General features: G+C 39.8%; 1 protein-coding gene across 3 annotated transcripts in view; it reads right to left on the reverse strand.

The window, feature by feature from the left end:
- mkrn2 (makorin, ring finger protein, 2) overlaps window positions 1-17,191 on the reverse strand; it is a 36,599-nt gene that overhangs the window by 10,699 nt on the left and 8,709 nt on the right. For all 3 annotated transcript variants that reach the window (XM_068051821.1, XM_068051822.1, XM_068051820.1), the window contains exons 4-7: window positions 14,380-14,720; window positions 11,744-11,958; window positions 7,808-7,918; window positions 4,323-4,467 (exon numbers count right to left, since the gene is read on the reverse strand). In XM_068051821.1, coding sequence (XP_067907922.1) covers window positions 4,323-4,467; window positions 7,808-7,918; window positions 11,744-11,958; window positions 14,380-14,720 — 812 coding nt within the window. The remainder of the gene's footprint in view (window positions 1-4,322; window positions 4,468-7,807; window positions 7,919-11,743; window positions 11,959-14,379; window positions 14,721-17,191) is intronic.

Here is a 17,191-nt window from a genome sequence, read left to right on the forward strand (position 1 = left end):
AGAAAAACCTACCTGACCTCATCCTCACCGATCTACCTGTCGCAGATGCATCTGTCCAAAACAGTTTTGGTAGGAGTGACCACTACACAGTCTTTCTGGAGACGAAGTTCCATCTTCACACTGAGGATACTGTCCATCGTGTTGTGTGGCACTACCACAGTGCTAAATGGGATAGAGTCAGAACAGATCTAGCAGCTCAAAACTGAGCATCCATGAGACACTGTGGGCCATCAGCAGCAGCAGCAGCAGCAGAGCATTCAACCATAATCTGCAACCTCATGGCCCAGCATATTTCTCACTCTACCAGGGTTCAACCCTGGTTCAATGAAGTGTGCAGAAGAGCATGCCTGGAGCAGAACCAAGCATACTTAAAAATGAGGTGCCAATCTGGTGAAGTTACAACACAGGATTAACATGCATGCTGAAAAGCAGAAGCAGCATGTGATAGAGAGCTAAGCGATCCCACAACCAAAATATCAGATCTAAGCTCTGCATTCCTGCCAATCCAGTCGTGAATGGTGGTGGACTACTAAACAACTAACCAGATGCTTCAGAAGGCAGAAAACATCCCCATCCTCAATGATGGGGGAGTCCAGGACGTTAGTGCAAAAGACAAGGCTGAAGCATTTGCAATCATCTTCAGCCAGAAGTGCTGAGTGGATGATCCATCTCGGCCTCCCCCAGAGGTCCCCAGCATCAGAGATACCAGTCTTCAGCCAATCCGGTTCACTCAGTGATATCCAGAAACAACTGAACTCAATGGATACAGCAAAGGCTGTAGTACAAAAGACTTGTGCTCCAGAACTAGCTGCGCCCCTAGCCAAGCTGTTCCAGTACAGCTACAGCACTGGCATCTACCTGACAATTTGGAAAAGTGCCCAGGTGCGTGTGGTCCACAAAAGGCAGGACAAATCCAATCCGACCAATTAAGCCTGATCAGTCTACTCTCAATCAGCAAAGTGATGGAAGTTGTCATTGACAGTGCTATCAAGCAGCACCTACTCAGCAATAACTGGTTCACCGATGCTCAATTTGAGTTCCGCCAGGGCCACTCGACTCCACACCTTATTACAGCCTTGGTTAAAACACAGACAAGATTGCTGAATTCCAAAAATTAGGCAAGAGTGACTGCCCTTGACATCAAGGCAGCATTTGATCAAGTGTGGTATCTAGGGCCCGAGTAAAAATTGAGTCAATGGGAATTGGGGATGAAAACTGTCCACTGGTTGGAGTCATACCTAGTATAAAGGAAAATAGTTGTTGGAGATCAAACATGTCAGCCCCAGGGCATCACTGCAGGAGTTCCTCAGGGTAGTGTCTTAAGCCCAACCATCTTCAGCTGCTTCATCAGTGACCTTTCCTCCATCAGAAAGGTCAGAAGTGGGGATTGTTATGAAAGTGATTCTGTTTTTTGTTAAATATTTTTAAAAGGAATTTATGGTTAAACTGAATAAATATTGGACCAGGTTTTTTTAAAAAAAAGGAATCCATCAAGAGGACTGAGGGAGCTGGATTGGCAACAGTGTTGCTGGTTGTCACATGGCTTGGGTTGGAGATGGAGCGTAAACCCTGGTAACAGGGGCAGAAAAGTGACAAGCGCTCCATTGATTGGACAAGCCCAGTAGTAACAGAGAGCACCTGGATTGGCAGAAAAACTCACAAGCTTTCTGGTTGTGTGTCAGAGTGAGTGCGTTTTACCTTTTGGAAGAAGATAAAGTCAAGTCTGAAGAAAAAGTCAAGAAAGGACAGAAGACCACAACCCAGCTCGCTTCCCAGAAATTCCATGAAAGACCCCATCAAGTCAATTCGTCTTGTTTCCTGTATTTCAAGAAAGCTGAAATAATTCTCAACGCCTTCTGAAGAGAACTGTTCTAAAGATTTTAGTGACCAATCTGCTGTTTCCTTCAAAAACGAGCAAGTAGTTAACCCAAATGCTTTTTGTTTGTAACAGAGCTCTGATCCAAAAATCCTTTTTTATTTTTTCGGTTAACCAGTATACATGTGTGTATGTGTGTGTGTGCGCGAGTGTGAATTGCTAAGGAAAAATAGGGGATTTTAAAATTTAATGTTGGGACTTTAAAAATTTGATCTATTTATGTTTTACTTCATTACTAGTTAAGACTTGTTTTACAATAAACTGATAATTTTATTGTTCAGTAAAGAAACCTGGTTAGTGTGTTCTATTCTGGGAAAAATAGTGTACATGATTAACCATATCGATAAGTGGGAAACTTTTATTAAATATGTTGTGACCTGTGGAGAAGTGGGACTGAATTAACAATGCACTCCTCTCGCATCAGTCATAACGGGATGTTTGCTGATGATTGTGGTGTACAGTACCATTCGAGACTCCTCAGATACTGAAGAAGTCTGTGCGCACATGTAGCAAGAACCGGACAACATTCAGGCATTGGCTGATATGCGGTAACTTTCATGCCACAGAAGTGCCAGGCAATGACTATCTCCAACAAGAGAGAATCTAATCATCTCTCCTTGATGTTCAACAGCATTACCATCACTGAATACCCCACGATCAACATTCTGGAGGTTACCATTGACCAGAAACTCAACTGGAACAGCCATATAAATACTGTGGCTACAAGAGCGACAAACACCACCACCTGCAAGTTCTGCTCCAAGCCAGACACCATCCTGACTTGGAACTATAAATGCCATTCCTTCACTGTCGCTAGGTCAAAATTCTGGAACTTCCTTCCTAACAGTTCTGCTGGTGTACCTACACCCCAAGGACTGCAGCGGTTCAAAAACATAGCTCACCACCACCTTCTTAAGGGCAATGAGGAATGAACAATAAATGCTGGCATAGCCAGCGATGCCCACATCCCCTGAACGAATAATAAAAAGAGGTCTGAGGCAGGGAATTCTGCAGCGAGTAACTCACCTCCTGACTCCCCAAAGCCTGTCCACCATCTACAAGGCACAAGCCAGGAGTGTGATGGAATACTCTCCATTTGCCTCGATGAGTGCAGCTCCAACAACACGCAAGAAGCGTGACACCATCAAGGACAACGCAGCTCACTTGATTGGCTGCCCACCACCTTAAACATACAGTCCCTCCTCCACCATCAGTGCACTGTGACAGCAGTGTACGCCACCTACAAGATGCACTGCAACAACTCATCAAGGTTCCTTCGACAGCACCTTCCAAACCCACGACCTCTTTCATCTAGAAGGGCAGCAGATGCATGGGAACACCACCACCTGCAAGTTCCCCTCCAAGCCACAAACCATCCTGACTTGGAACTACATCGCCAAGTCTTCACTGTTGCTGGGCCAAAAACCTGATCTCCCTTCCTAACAGCTTTGTGGGTGTACCTACAGCACATGGATGCAGCAGTTCAAGAAGGCTGCTCACCACCACCTTCTCAAGGGCAATTAGGGATGAGCCACTGATGCTCACATCCCAAGAAAATAATTTTTTTTTAAATTCATATAATCACATAGTATGAAATTCACTAAATCTTGGAAGTATCATCCTTACCGAAGCACCAGTAGCAATGTTCAATAGCTACTTGTACTGATATGGATGTAATTTGTTCCCAAAGTGATGAATGAAGTTTAAACAAAAACTGTCTGCTACTTTCACAAATTAAAAAAAATGGGCCATAGCCACCTAATGTCAATTGTGGGGCACTGTGCAATTTGAGGCTTCAAATCAATGTAAAATTAATAAGAAGTTGATACACTTTCTGTTTCTGTGGGTAGGTGGGCTACCCATCTACAGGTGTCCATTTGTGATGATCAGATTTAACTGAATCTAAAATAAGTAAATCCAAAACTTGCATCGTCAATGCGCTGAACTAGGCAGCTCTAATTATCACCAACTTAATGCAGTGGCATCAAGGGCTCCAGATAGGGTGGCGCAGTGGTTAGCACTGCCGCCTCACAGCTCCAGTGACCTGGGTTCAATTCTGGGTACTGCCTGTGTGGAGTTTGCAAGTTCTCCCTGTGTCTGCGTGGGTTTCCTCCGGGTGCTCCGGTTTCCTCCCACATGCCAAAGACTTGCAGGTTGATAGGTAAATTGGCCATTATAAATTGCCCCTAGTATAGGTAGGTGGTAGGGAAATATAGGGACAGGTGGGGATGTGGTAGGAATATGGAATTAGTGTAGGATTAGTATAAATGGGTGGTTGATGGTCGGCACAGACTCGGTGGGTCGAAGGGCCTGTTTCAGTGCTGTATCTCTAAATTTAAAAAAAGTTGTTCACCGGCTGATGCTTTTCAAAAGCCCTAGGAGGAAAACTGAAAGTTCATCAGAAAAAACATCATGCAATGACAAATCTGGTACTTAGATTATTTACCCTCACATTGCCTTCTGAACTGAGCTGTTTTCTTGGCTGCTCAGGCTCTGCCAACGTTCCATCAGGGTAAGCGTGAAGATAAAGGCACTTTCCACCAAACGGACAGGACCCTTTCCCCTTGTCAAAGTATTTACAAGCCTTCTTACTGTTAAGTGACAACATAAAAAGTAGAAAAGAGGAATGCACAATTAGTGCTGTAATTGGCAATCTAGTTTTGGACAAAACAAAAATACATTTTACAACTGCACTTCGCTCTCCAGCTACAGCATTCAAAGCTCAGACTAGTCATTTACACATGGAATTCAGTAATTTTTCTATCATTGCTAACCATTTAGTATTTCTGAACACCTTTCTATTTAATGTTAACTCAATCATGCCCTTGTATTTTGAGACAGAGCTAACTCGGAGTATAATTCATTAACCATCCCACGCCAGTTCTTCTTTGATAGAAATACTAATTTATACATGTAGCTGCATTACAGTAATTTTTCCTCCCTCTTCAGCTGCACTGGCATAACAAGATGTGCCCAGTTATAGTAAATATAGTTGCCTCGTGAATTTGAAGCATTTGGGTACGAGGATACAGAAGGATTTGGAAAAGTGGGGCCAACATACATGTCACAAAATCATAAGAGGAACAGCAGCTAAAAAGCTGATGACTCAAAGTTGTGACCAGTAAACCTTCCTTAAAAGCAATTTTTTTTTTTTAAATAGCAGCTGCCATTTCACCCGAAGAGCAATGTATTCTTAGAACAAGTTGTGTGAGCAGAGATAAGATATATGTGCCAAAGATAAAAACATGTAACATAAACGCATAAGGATTTGGTTCCTCCCAGCCTCTTATTAGCTAAAAGCAGCAGATTATAACTACTGCAAATCATCAGTAGTTACAGAAACATGAACACCACTGGTACGCATCTTAGACCCAAAGTTGAAAAATGACAAGTTGGCGTGCAAAAACTTTGTTGCCAGCCTCTACACTGTGCCAAATTCTGAAACAAAATTTTTGTTACATGCATTATATTATAAAGACAAATTCCAGTTTATTTATAGAATCTTTTCAGGAATACAGTTCACACACCACATGAAGGTAATCATTCATTTATCTCAATCGGAATATATTCTAATAAAGTAGGAACTTTGATGCAGATTCATAACAGAAACTATCTGGAGCAAACTGATATTTATAGTATTTATCCCTTCTGTAATCCCACATATTGAAGCCTAATCATACATTACAAATTGAGATAAAAAATTAAATTTATTCTTTTGGGGTAAAACAGCAATATATTACAACGGTCTTTGAATTTACATCATAGACTTTGTGTATTTCCCCACAAGTTATCAATGATCTTTTGTATATCTATTTGCAAAGTCATAGAATAGAGGCACAATGTTCACCTTTTAAACTCCCTTGGCTGTATTCACAACAGCTCTGTAAATTACATTTAAGTCACTCATTGGTTAAAACAGCCAATGCCTTCACGAGGCAGGGGAGAAAATTAATGGGAATAAAAAGTCTCAAAATTTCAAATTTTGGTTCCATCTTCACTCTGTTGAAAAATTGAGTATGCAATATACTGATTTCAAAAGATTTCCTATATATTTTATTATAAACTTGCATTTTCTGATTTAGCCTCATGAACGCCTTCAACAGAAATTCAGGAGCTTGGTGGAGTGAGGCCACTTTGGATTTTTGACATTACTGAATTTATTCTGTTAGCTTCAACAAGGATTGCCCTCTCTTACCCTCTGCATTCGACAAGAGATATTGCGTTCAGTTAGAGTGCCACCTGGTGATCAGGACAAGGAAAAAACACTTTCTATGCACCAGAACTCACTGGCTTCAACACAGTTATTTGCTTACACATTTTATGCCTGGAATCAACGGTACTAATTTTACTAAGAAAAGTGTGCACTAGATTAGTTCCTGGAATGAGAAGGTTGTCCAATGATAAGAGGCTGAGTAAATTGCACCTATACTCTCTGCAGCTTAGAAGAATGAGCTGATCTCATTGAAACATACAAGATTCTGAAGTGGCCTGACAAGGTAGACACTGAGGTTATTTCTCCTGGCTAGGGGATCTAGAACTTGGGGGCACATTCCCAGGATAAGGGGCCGATCATTTAGGACGAGACAAGGAGAAATTATTTCACTCAAAGGGTTGTGAATCTTTGGAATTCTCTACCCCAGAAGTTTGTGGATGCTCCATCGTTGAATACATTTAAGGCTGAGTTACAGGTTTTTGGTCTCTCAGGGAATCAAGAGATAAGGTGAAGGGGCAGGAAAGTAGAGTTGAGGCTGAGGATCAGTTATGATCATACTGAATGGCAGAGGAGGCTCGAGAGGCTGTATAGTCTACTCCTGCTCCTATTTCTTATAAGTATCTGATGTTACCACAGTACTGAGTGGCATACATATCAGTGAACCATATATGAAGGCTTTCTAGCTATGATCAAAAAAGTAAAGTCATTATTTACTCTGGTCATTCTGCCCATTGTTGAATTTGTCTGGTTTTTTGATTTGGTTTATTTAAGAATACCAGTAAGGTAACTTACATTGTGTGTTTTCTGCATAACTTGTATTTACTATACAAAAGTAGCAGAAGCATAATGATGCTATGTGATACCAGCAAAATGCCTATGATAGTTGATACATTTATTCATCACAAATGTAAAAAAAATCTCCTTTGAATGATTTCCAACATGTACATGATGTATCGCAGAAGCTCAAAGTTACAAAGCAAGTCTTCAAGCAAACAGACCAACTCTGTCAAGGAAATGCAAGCCCACTCAATGCACTCCACAATCCAGTTCACCCTCACCTTCTGCCTTTAGCAGCTTCCAAGTGAGTCCATGTTTCTGTTTATATATGCTCTGCTGCTGGTGTCATAATTCAGTACTATTCAAGCAAGAGAATGTTTGCAGAAGCAAGGTTTTCCCAGCATACATATGTATATAGTGATTGGTCCTGTTGAAAATAACAGAGGGCTTCCAATTTTCTGTATGGATACTGAGATAGCACCATCTCCCAAACTTTCCTAGATTTCTCTCACTAATTCCAAGCATCAACAAGATTCACAAGTTGGACAGGCCAGGTAAGAAAAACCATTGTATTGTAAATAGAAAAACATAATATAGTACAGAAAAGTGCAGTCTCAGTTTGGACATTTAAAATTATTTTTTTCTTTTATTCGTTTCACGGGATGTAGGCATCACTGGCCAGGCCACTGACTCCGATGTGCTTATTTTTCTGTAAATCAACAGCTAGTTCGACAGAAAGGTCATGTGCCAAGACACATCATACCTCCTAGTTGCAAGAATATGAAACTCTGCCACATAACCAATAGAAAGAAGCATTTGACTCAAACAGATTCAATTTACATTATGTTAAGCACCTTCATTCTGATTTTACTGCATACATGTTGAACCATCTCCATGAATGGAAATTCAATACCCCATTTCATAAAGCAAGAACTCCTCACCTCATTCCCTGCTTGAATGCGTCAATAAGCTGGTCCTTTTCCTCTTTTTCCTCCACCCAATAAGCACTAGGGATCACAAATTCAGACACCACTCGACACTCAGGGCAGGACCTAAGACAACAATTTTCTTTTAAAATACTGAGATTTTATAAATGACACATTGGCATGTGCAACATACAAAATGCTTTAATAATCAGAAACCTAAATGGAGGATCGGAGGAATTAGCAAATTTGATTGATAAATGCATCCTTAATAACCTCATTATGCACATATACATGTATGGCACAAGGTTTGAACACGCTGAATTAAGCAGTGATTGTAAGGGCGCCAAAAACAACTCTGATTGGTCCACTTCTGTAACAATTCTGTGATTCTAGAAATCTGTGGGGAGTCAAACGTCCCGTGCAGAAATCATCTGATAATGCATTTCCGCTCACTATGCGAAACTGCATTAGTTACTGTGAAAGACATTTCTGTAGCCCCTCCTGACTGCTGTATGAAAAGAGAGATCCTTGAAGTAGTTGACTATTTGAGGTACACGGTCCCTATATGACTGAAGGCAGGGTGAGCATCTTGATCGTCTCAATTTTTCCTCAGTTTTTGAAACCAATAATATTGAACTCTTGATATTTTCTTGGGAAACTACAAAATATGACATTTTAGAAAAAGGGGGAATGGCATGAATCGCCAAACAAGGGCCCCGCAAAAAAAAAGTATGGATCCTCTACACTGCAACACAACACAATGAGTAATGTAATCATAATCTTTAAAGGTTGAACAGCAAAAGCAGAAAGATTCTCAGCATCAGTCAGCTCAAGAATTTGCAATGAACATGCCCATCTGAATTTTGTTTAAAACTCTACAGTGGAGATAAACAAGTCACCTTGGAGCACATTAAAAGGTTTAATTCAATCTTAGGGTTTAGAGGAAATGTACAAACTGCTTTAGTTTTGACCTCACATTTCATGGACTTATCAGAGCCTTTTGATTTATAATTAAGTACTCAGAAGCCATGGCTGCTTTTAGCTTCCTTACTCCAGAAGCACTGGAGATAATTGTAGCTTGCCAACTGATACTCTGGCTCAATATAGACATGTAATGAAACCAGACACTTTGTGATCCTGATTACTTACTGTTCGACATGGCAGTACTGTTATGCGTTAGGGCAAAGGGTGGGGATGGGCAGAGTTTCCTCCAAAATAAAAACCACCTCCACAGTTTAAAAGCTTCAATGGATCATGGTATCTAACATAGAATTTTTTAAGAACAGGAAATGCCATTATCCCCAATGAAATTTTGCACTCTATAAAAAAAATTCTTCCCGTATCAATGGATCCAATATTATGACTCGCTCATACAGGACACTAGTATTTTAAACTTCAAATAAGGGCAATTATGAGGGCATGAAAGCAGAGTGAACTGCCAAATTAGGTTAAAGGATAGGTCATTAGAGATGCAGTGGCAGACATTTAAGGCGCTATTTCAGAACAGAATAGATACATTCCAATGAGAAAGAAAAATTCCAAGAGGAAGACTCACTATCTGTAATTAACTAAAACAGTTAAAGATAGTACCAAACTTAAAGAAAAAGCATATAATTGCGCAAAGATGGGTGGCAGGTCAGAAGATTGGACAGAATACAAGTAACAGCAAGGAATGACTAAACGATTGATAAGGAGGGAAAAATTAGAGTACGAGAGAAAGCCAGCTAGAAATATCAAAACAGACAGTAAGAGTTTCTATAGATATTTTTTTAAAAAAAGAAAAAGTTAACAAAGTGAGCATTGGCCCAATAGAAAGTGAGTCTGGGGAATTAATAAAGCAAAATAAGGTGATGGCAGATGAATTAAACAGGTATTTTGCATCGGTCTTCACTATAGAGGATACAAATAACATCCCAGAAATAGATGTAATCAGGAAACAGAAGGGAGGGAGGCACTCAAGAAAATTACAATCACCAGGGAAGTAGTACTGAACAAATTGTTGCAGTTGTGGCCTGACAAGCCTCGAGTCCTGATGGACTTCATCCTAGGGTCCTAAAAGAAGTGGCTAGTGAGATAGTTGATGCGTTGGTTTTAATTTTCCAAAATTCCCTAGATTTGGGGAACGTTCCATTAGATTGGAAAATAGCAAATGCAATTTTTTTTATTTAAAAAGGGAGGGAGACAGAAAGCCTGAAATTACAAGCCAGTTAGTTTAACATCTGTCTTAGGAAAAATGTTAGAAGCTATTATTAAAGACGTTATAGCAGAGCATATAGAAAAATTCAAGGTAATCAGGCAGAGTCAACATGGTTTTGTGAAAGGAAAATAATGTTTAACCAATTTATCGGAGTTCTTTGAAGAAGTAACATGTGCTGTGAATAAAGGGGAAATCGCTAGATGCACTGTACTTAGATTTCCAGAAGGCATTTGATAAGGTGGTACATCAATGGTTATTGCGGAAAATAATGGTGTGGGGGTAACATATTGGCATGGATAGAAGATTGGCTAGCTAACAGGAAACAGAGAGTAGGCATAAATGGGACATTTGCTGGTTGGCAAGATGTAACGAGTAGCATGCTGCAGGGATCAGTGCTGGGGCCTCAACTTTTTACAATTTATATGAATGACTTGGATGAAGGGACAGAAGGTATGGTTGCTAAATTTGCTGATGACACAAAGATAGGTTGGAAAGCAAATTGTGAAAAGGACCTAAGGAGGCTACAAAGGGATATGGATAAGTTAAGTGAGTGGGCAAAGATCTGGCAAATGGAGTATAATGTGGGAAAAATGTGAAATTGCCCATTTTGGCAGCAAGAATAAAAAAGCATATTATCTAAATGGTGAGAGATTGCAGAGCTGAGATGCAGAGGGATCTGGATGGCCTAGTGCATGAATCGCAAAAGGTTAATACGCAGGTTCAGCAAGTAATTAGGAAGGCTAATACAATGTTATTGTTTATTGCCGGGGAACTGAATACAAAAGTAGGGAGGTTATGCTTCAATTATACAGGACATTGGTGAGACCACATCTAGAGTACTGTGTACAGTATTGGTCTCCTTATGGAAGGATATAAATGCATTGGAAGCAGTTCAGAGGTGGTCTATTGGACTAAACCTGGAATGGGCGGGTTGTCTTATGAGGAAAGGTTGGACAGGCTAGGCTTGTATTCACTGGAGTTTAGGAGAGTAAAAGGCGACTTAATTGAAACATATAAGATCCGGAGGGGTCTTGACAGGGTGAATGTGGAAAGGGTGTTTCTTCTGTGGGAGAATCTAGAACTAGGGAACACTGTTTAAAAATAAGGGGTCGCCTACTTAAGACAGAGATAAGGAGAAATCTTTTCTCTCAGAGGGTCGAGAGTCTTTGGAACTCTTCCTCAAAAGGCAGTGGAAGCAGAGTCTTTGAATATTTTTAAAGCAGAGGTAGATAGATTCTTGATAAGAAAGGGGTTGAAAGGTTATTGGGGGTAGGCGGGAATGCGGAGTCGGGGTTACAATCAGATCAGCCATGATCTTATTGAATTGCAGAGCAGGCTCGAGGGCCCGAGTGGCCTACTCCTGCTCCTAATTCGTATGTTCGTATGTCACTTTATTCACACACACATATGTGCAGTGCTAGTCAAAGGCATCACTAACTGCAAAGTATCCAATTTCATATGTAATTCATATATATGAAATCAGACTGGCCCAGTTTAAAGAAGGGATGATTTTTTTTTTTCTGCTTTTGCTGTGATTTTTCTTTCCCAAAATACAACGTTAATGTCAAAAATATCAACCTTGCCATGTTCAAAAAAAACTCTCCACCTTTCCAATGCTTGTATCCTTTAGAAAGCCTCATTAAAATTGCTGGCCACTTGTTTCGCAAACCATAAAAATGATTGTGATCTATATTTGTCTGTGTACAATACTCAAAAGTTGTCACTTACTGATCTGTAAAACCAGTTACACTCACTTGATTATTTTATTCTCAAACTGTTTCGCACATCTCCACTGTCTAATGCAGGACAGACAATACGGGTGAATGCAGTCAGAAAGAATTCCAAATCTTCTCTCGGATGGTATCATTTTATCATAGACTATCTCCATACAAATGTTACAGACTTTATCTTGACTCTTTTGTACAGCAAAGGCTTTCTCCATGTCTTGTTCAAATGCAATGAGACACATCTGATCGAATCAAAAAGGCAACAGTCAGAATTTAAAGGACACATATTCCAAGCAAATTGAATAAATTTACCCAACCAAAAGACCTAATACCATCATTGTCTGGTGGCAGACCATGGATTTTCTACATATGGCAAAATTTCCAGGCAGTTCATGCTTACTCAAGGTGCTGTTTTAGTTATTTTATTTATAGTAAAACTTCAATAAAGCAACACAGAGCAGAGACAGGAACATTGAGAATCATAAAAAGAACTGAGAGGGAAGAGGAGTTGTCACTGAACTCAACATTGCCTCACCAATCTTTCAATCGCAAATCAGAGTGAAAGGCTCAATGACACAAGAACACTAGTTAGAGTTAATTGGGCAAAAGTCTTTTGTTAGTCTACACATTTTAACTACCAATGTACAAGCAAATATTTCAATACAATTCTAGGCATCAGCCTTCACTCAGGAGTAGCGCTCTCATCTCTGGCTCAGGTCATGGAATCAATAAAAGAAACACTTGCATTTATATAGTGCCTTTCAACCACCGGATACCCCAAAGCGCTTTTCAGACAATGAAGTACTTCTGAAGTGTAGCCATTGTAGTAATGTAGGAAATGCAGCAGTCAACTTGCACACAGCAAACTCCCACAAACAGCAATATGATAATGACCAGATATCCTGTTTTTTTGTGATGTCGAGCGAAGGAAAAGTATTGGCCAGGACATTGGGGATAACTCCCCTGCTCTTATTTGAAACAGTGCCCTTGGTTCATTTACATCTGCCTGTTAGGACAGATGGGGCCTTGGTTTAACGTCTCATCTGAAAGACAGCACCTCTGACAGTGCAGTCCTCCCACAGTACTGCACTGGAGCATCAGCCTTGATTTTTGTGCTGAAGTCCTGGAGTCCCACTTCACAGACTTCAGTACATAATCTAAGGTGACACCTGCACTGTTGGACGTTACGACAAGCCCCATCTCAGGGGGATGTAAAAGATCCCATGCCACTATTCGAACAAGAGCTGAGGAGTTCTCCAGATGTCTTGACCAATATTATCCCTTAACTGACATCACTAAAACAGATCATCTCATTGCTTTTTGTGGGACCTTGCTGGGTGCAAATTTCCCTATTTTATATCAGATCTACATTTCAAAAGTACTTTATTGGCTGTAAATCCTTTGGGATCTCTACAGGTTATGAAAGGTGCTATGTAAATGCAAGTCTTTTTTTCCTTTCTTAATCTATAATAAATTAGACGTCCCATAGTTTTGCTCACAGTAGGTTAGTGGATATGCTGTTGCATAACAATTGAGCTCTTATATTGTGATGGGAAAGTATTATTGGAAATGTGATCTATAGGCAACTTTATATTTATATAGATAATACAGATTAGGCACATCATTTTTGCAATTAGGATCAGAAACAAGCAATAAAACATAATAAAATGAAAAAAAACACAGCAAAAGCAATAATCCCAAGAAATGGGAGGTGTGAATTTTACAAGAAATACCGCCACCCCTCATTTTCAGCACATTACACCATTATTCCATTAAAGAAAAAACAATGCTTGTCCATAGATCACTGAAGGCAGCAGCACAGGTAGATAAAGGTGCTTCGGATGGCATATGGGTTACTTGTCTTTAATAGCCAAGGCATAGAGCAAGGAGGTTATGATGGAGCTGTATAAAATGCTAGTTAGGCCACAGCTGGAGTACTGTGTACAGTTCTGGTCACCATACTATAGGAAGGATGTGATTGCACTGGAGAGGGTGCAGAGGAGATTCACCAGGATGTTGCCTGGGCTGGAGCATTTCAGCTATGAAGAGACATTGGATAGGCTAGGGCTGTTTTCCTCACAGCACAGAAGGCTGAGGGGGGACCTGATTGAGGTATACAAAATTATGAGGGGCATAGATAGGAAAAAACTTTTTCCCTTAGCAAGGTATCAAAAACCAGGGGGCATAGATTTAAGGTAAGGGGCAGGAGGTTTTGAGGGGATTTGAGGAAAAAAATTTCACCCAGAAGGTGGTTGGAATCTGGAACACACTGCCTGAAGGGGTGGTAGAGGCAGGTACCTTCACAATATTTAAGTAGTATTTAGATGAGCACTTGAAACGCCATAGCATACATGGCTACGGGCCAAGTGCCGGAAAATGGGATTAGAATAGATAGGTGCTTGATGGCTGGCACGGACACGATGAGCTGAAGGGCCTGTTTCTCTGCTGTATAACTCTATGACTCTATGAGGATGAAATTTCAGTAGTTTTACTTCATGATGAAGATTAAAGGTAAATTCTTTCAGTTAACATAATTTAAAGTTGAGTTAACTAAACTAAGAAGTTGGCAATAACTAGAGCAAGCTATAGCTGAACATACAAATATGAATAATATGGAGTAAATCCAGGCCTTTGAAAGGCACATTGCTTTGGCCTACACTTGCCTGTTCATGTGCTCTACGTTGCTCAAGGTCAGTTGGATGCAGTACTTGCAGTCCACACACTTCACACACATCCCCATGAAGATATAAACAGCTGTCACCATAATGACATTCACCAGCTGCTGCAAAAGGGCACAGCTGCTGTGCAGAATTATTGCTGCATACTGATGCTGAAACATCCAGTCCACTGCGAACTGCGTCCAAATACGATGGTGGCTTCACTTGGACATCTTCATAAGCAAACTTTGCTGAGTCAAAGAAATGCGATGCAGTCTTTGTGGTGTTGCAATAAGATGGTGGGAAAGGAAACAATTTAGATTTTTCTGCTGCTCGGTTGCAAAGGTCTAAAAAGAAGAATAAACCCAAAAAAAGTTGCAGCATGAAATGCAATTAAAAGTTACAGGATCATGCTTAACAGACATAATGGAATACAGAAATGGTCACTGCCCAGATGGTCTCCTCCCCAATCCCTCTAACTGAGCTTATAAACAAAGGAAAAACACGCAAAATAATTTCAGGCATACATTAATGGAATTAAGCTGTAACCTTGACCATAGAGGCTTGCACAATAACAGATGAGATGCAGAACTGGATGAGCAGGTATTCTGGCGATTGACAAATGAGGCAAGAGTGACAACTGTAGGTAAAAAAGATTAATTATGCATGTGGGTTAGGTGCAAGTATATCACTCAGTTTAAGTTGGTGTCTATGTAAGGTCTATAAGCAAGGAAATTCATAATGTATGGCACAGGTAAAAGAAATACGAAAGCTAGCTGCAACATAGACCACCCACATTCCACTTAAGATCCCATTGCTGCAGTACAGGTGAATAAATTATAAATAAACCAAAAATCTTTTAAGTGGAGATCATTTATTTTGCTAACAGGGAAGTATATGAATAGATTTGAAAAAAATACTTGCAGTTTTACCCTATCATGATAAGATGGCTCTGCTCAGTTTGTATTTCAGAGGTCATGGCAGAGGTCAGATGACAAAAATTGATTTAAGCAGCACACCAAATAAAATCTACTCCTTGGATTGTGCACTTTTTAATAGAGTGATGGTTCACCGGCATTCTCATTTTGCTTTAGAGGAAATATGCTAAACTACTTCCCTCCCTGTTTCAGTCCCCATAAAAAAAGAATATGTTTGTTAGACAATAATTATCATAATAATAATTATAGGGCAATAATTATCAGCACTGCTCCAATTTAACTTATCCTCTGAATAACATCAATTCTAACAGTTCATAACAGTTTATGCCATGTTTTGTTACGTGTTTAGAATTTGGTCCCTGCTAATTACAAACAAAAACAAACTATTTGCAAATGGATAGAGCAAGTCTGAACTCATGTTTGTGATGCTTTTCATTTTCTCATGCAAGTACAATTTGTTAAAATGGTAACTAGGTTCTGTATTAAGACGGAAGAACTACTGAACATTAGATGGAAGACACAAAATGGAAGACATTATCTCATTGAAACCTGCAAAATACTTAAAGGGATAGACAGGGTAGGTGCAGATAAGATGTTTGCCTCAATTTCAAAATAAGGGGGAAGCCACTTAGGACCGAGATGAGGAGAAATTTCTTTACTCAGAGGGTTGTGAATCTTTGGAATTCTCTACCCCAGAGGGCTGTGGAAGCTCAAGCATTGAGTATGTTTAAAGCAGAGATTGACATATTTCTCAATACCAATGACAAAGAAATATGGGGATAGTGTGGAGAAAAAAGTATTGAAGTGGATGATCAGCCATGATTGTATTGACTGGCAGAGCAGGCTCGATGGGCTGAATGGCCTACTCCTGCTCCTATGTTCCTCTTAAACAAAATACATACTGGTTCTGTAGTAGCACTGGACCACAAAATTCTTAAACTGAACAAAAACACAAGGAAAATCCCACTTAAAAATTTCCTCTGCACTGGTACTCCCACCGGGATATTTGAGTTCGTTCACTCTTGATACAAGAGCACAGAAGCAAGATACAGCATGGTCCAGAGTGTGCTGCTTTTTCAGTATGAGAATAGACAATTTCATATTTGGTTTTTAATTATTTCCATACTTAATTTACTTTTTGTAAGTACAAATGAATATTTTAACTAAATATCAGGACTTGAGTTCGACATGCATAACCTCTGTTTATATAAAAAGTAAGCAATGCTGATGACCAACATGTGCTCTAGCTCACTCTAGTGGATGGAAACAAGACTTGCAAAAAACTAAAAGTATCTCGTTTTTTCTTGATTTAGCAACAAAACCAGAGTTGGCAGTGCCCTCAGACAAACAAATCTTAAGTCAAATATATTTTGCTTTATAGCTCCATCCATTAAAAAATTTAATAGAAAATTTACACCATGGGCCTAATGGCCTCCTTCTGTACCATAAATTATTCTACAACCTATGAAAATCTCACAGAAAAAGAAACTTACACTATTGGAACCAAAAGTGTGGTAATTGGTTGGCACTCTCAAGTACTTCTGCTGCCCAATTTGCAACAATTACTGAAACAGATACTAAACATCATCCAAGATACACTGGAGCAATTCTGTGCAAATGTATGGCCATTTCTACTGAAACTGGTCAAATAACATACTGTACTATTCATACCAAATAGCTTGAATAATATAGTTTTTGTTATATTTTTCTTCCCTTTTTTCATACAAAGTATAGTGCCTTTAATGTAGTAAAATGTCCCAAGGCACTTCGTGGGGGTGTCATGGGTCAAAAACTATTACCAAGCCAATGAAGAAGATATTAAGGTAGGTGACTTGGTCAAAGAGGTAAGTTTAGAAAAGGGTGAGAGGAGGAGAGGTTGA

This window comes from Heterodontus francisci, chromosome 19 (assembly GCF_036365525.1).
Source record: "Heterodontus francisci isolate sHetFra1 chromosome 19, sHetFra1.hap1, whole genome shotgun sequence".
NCBI lineage: Eukaryota > Metazoa > Chordata > Chondrichthyes > Heterodontiformes > Heterodontidae > Heterodontus > Heterodontus francisci.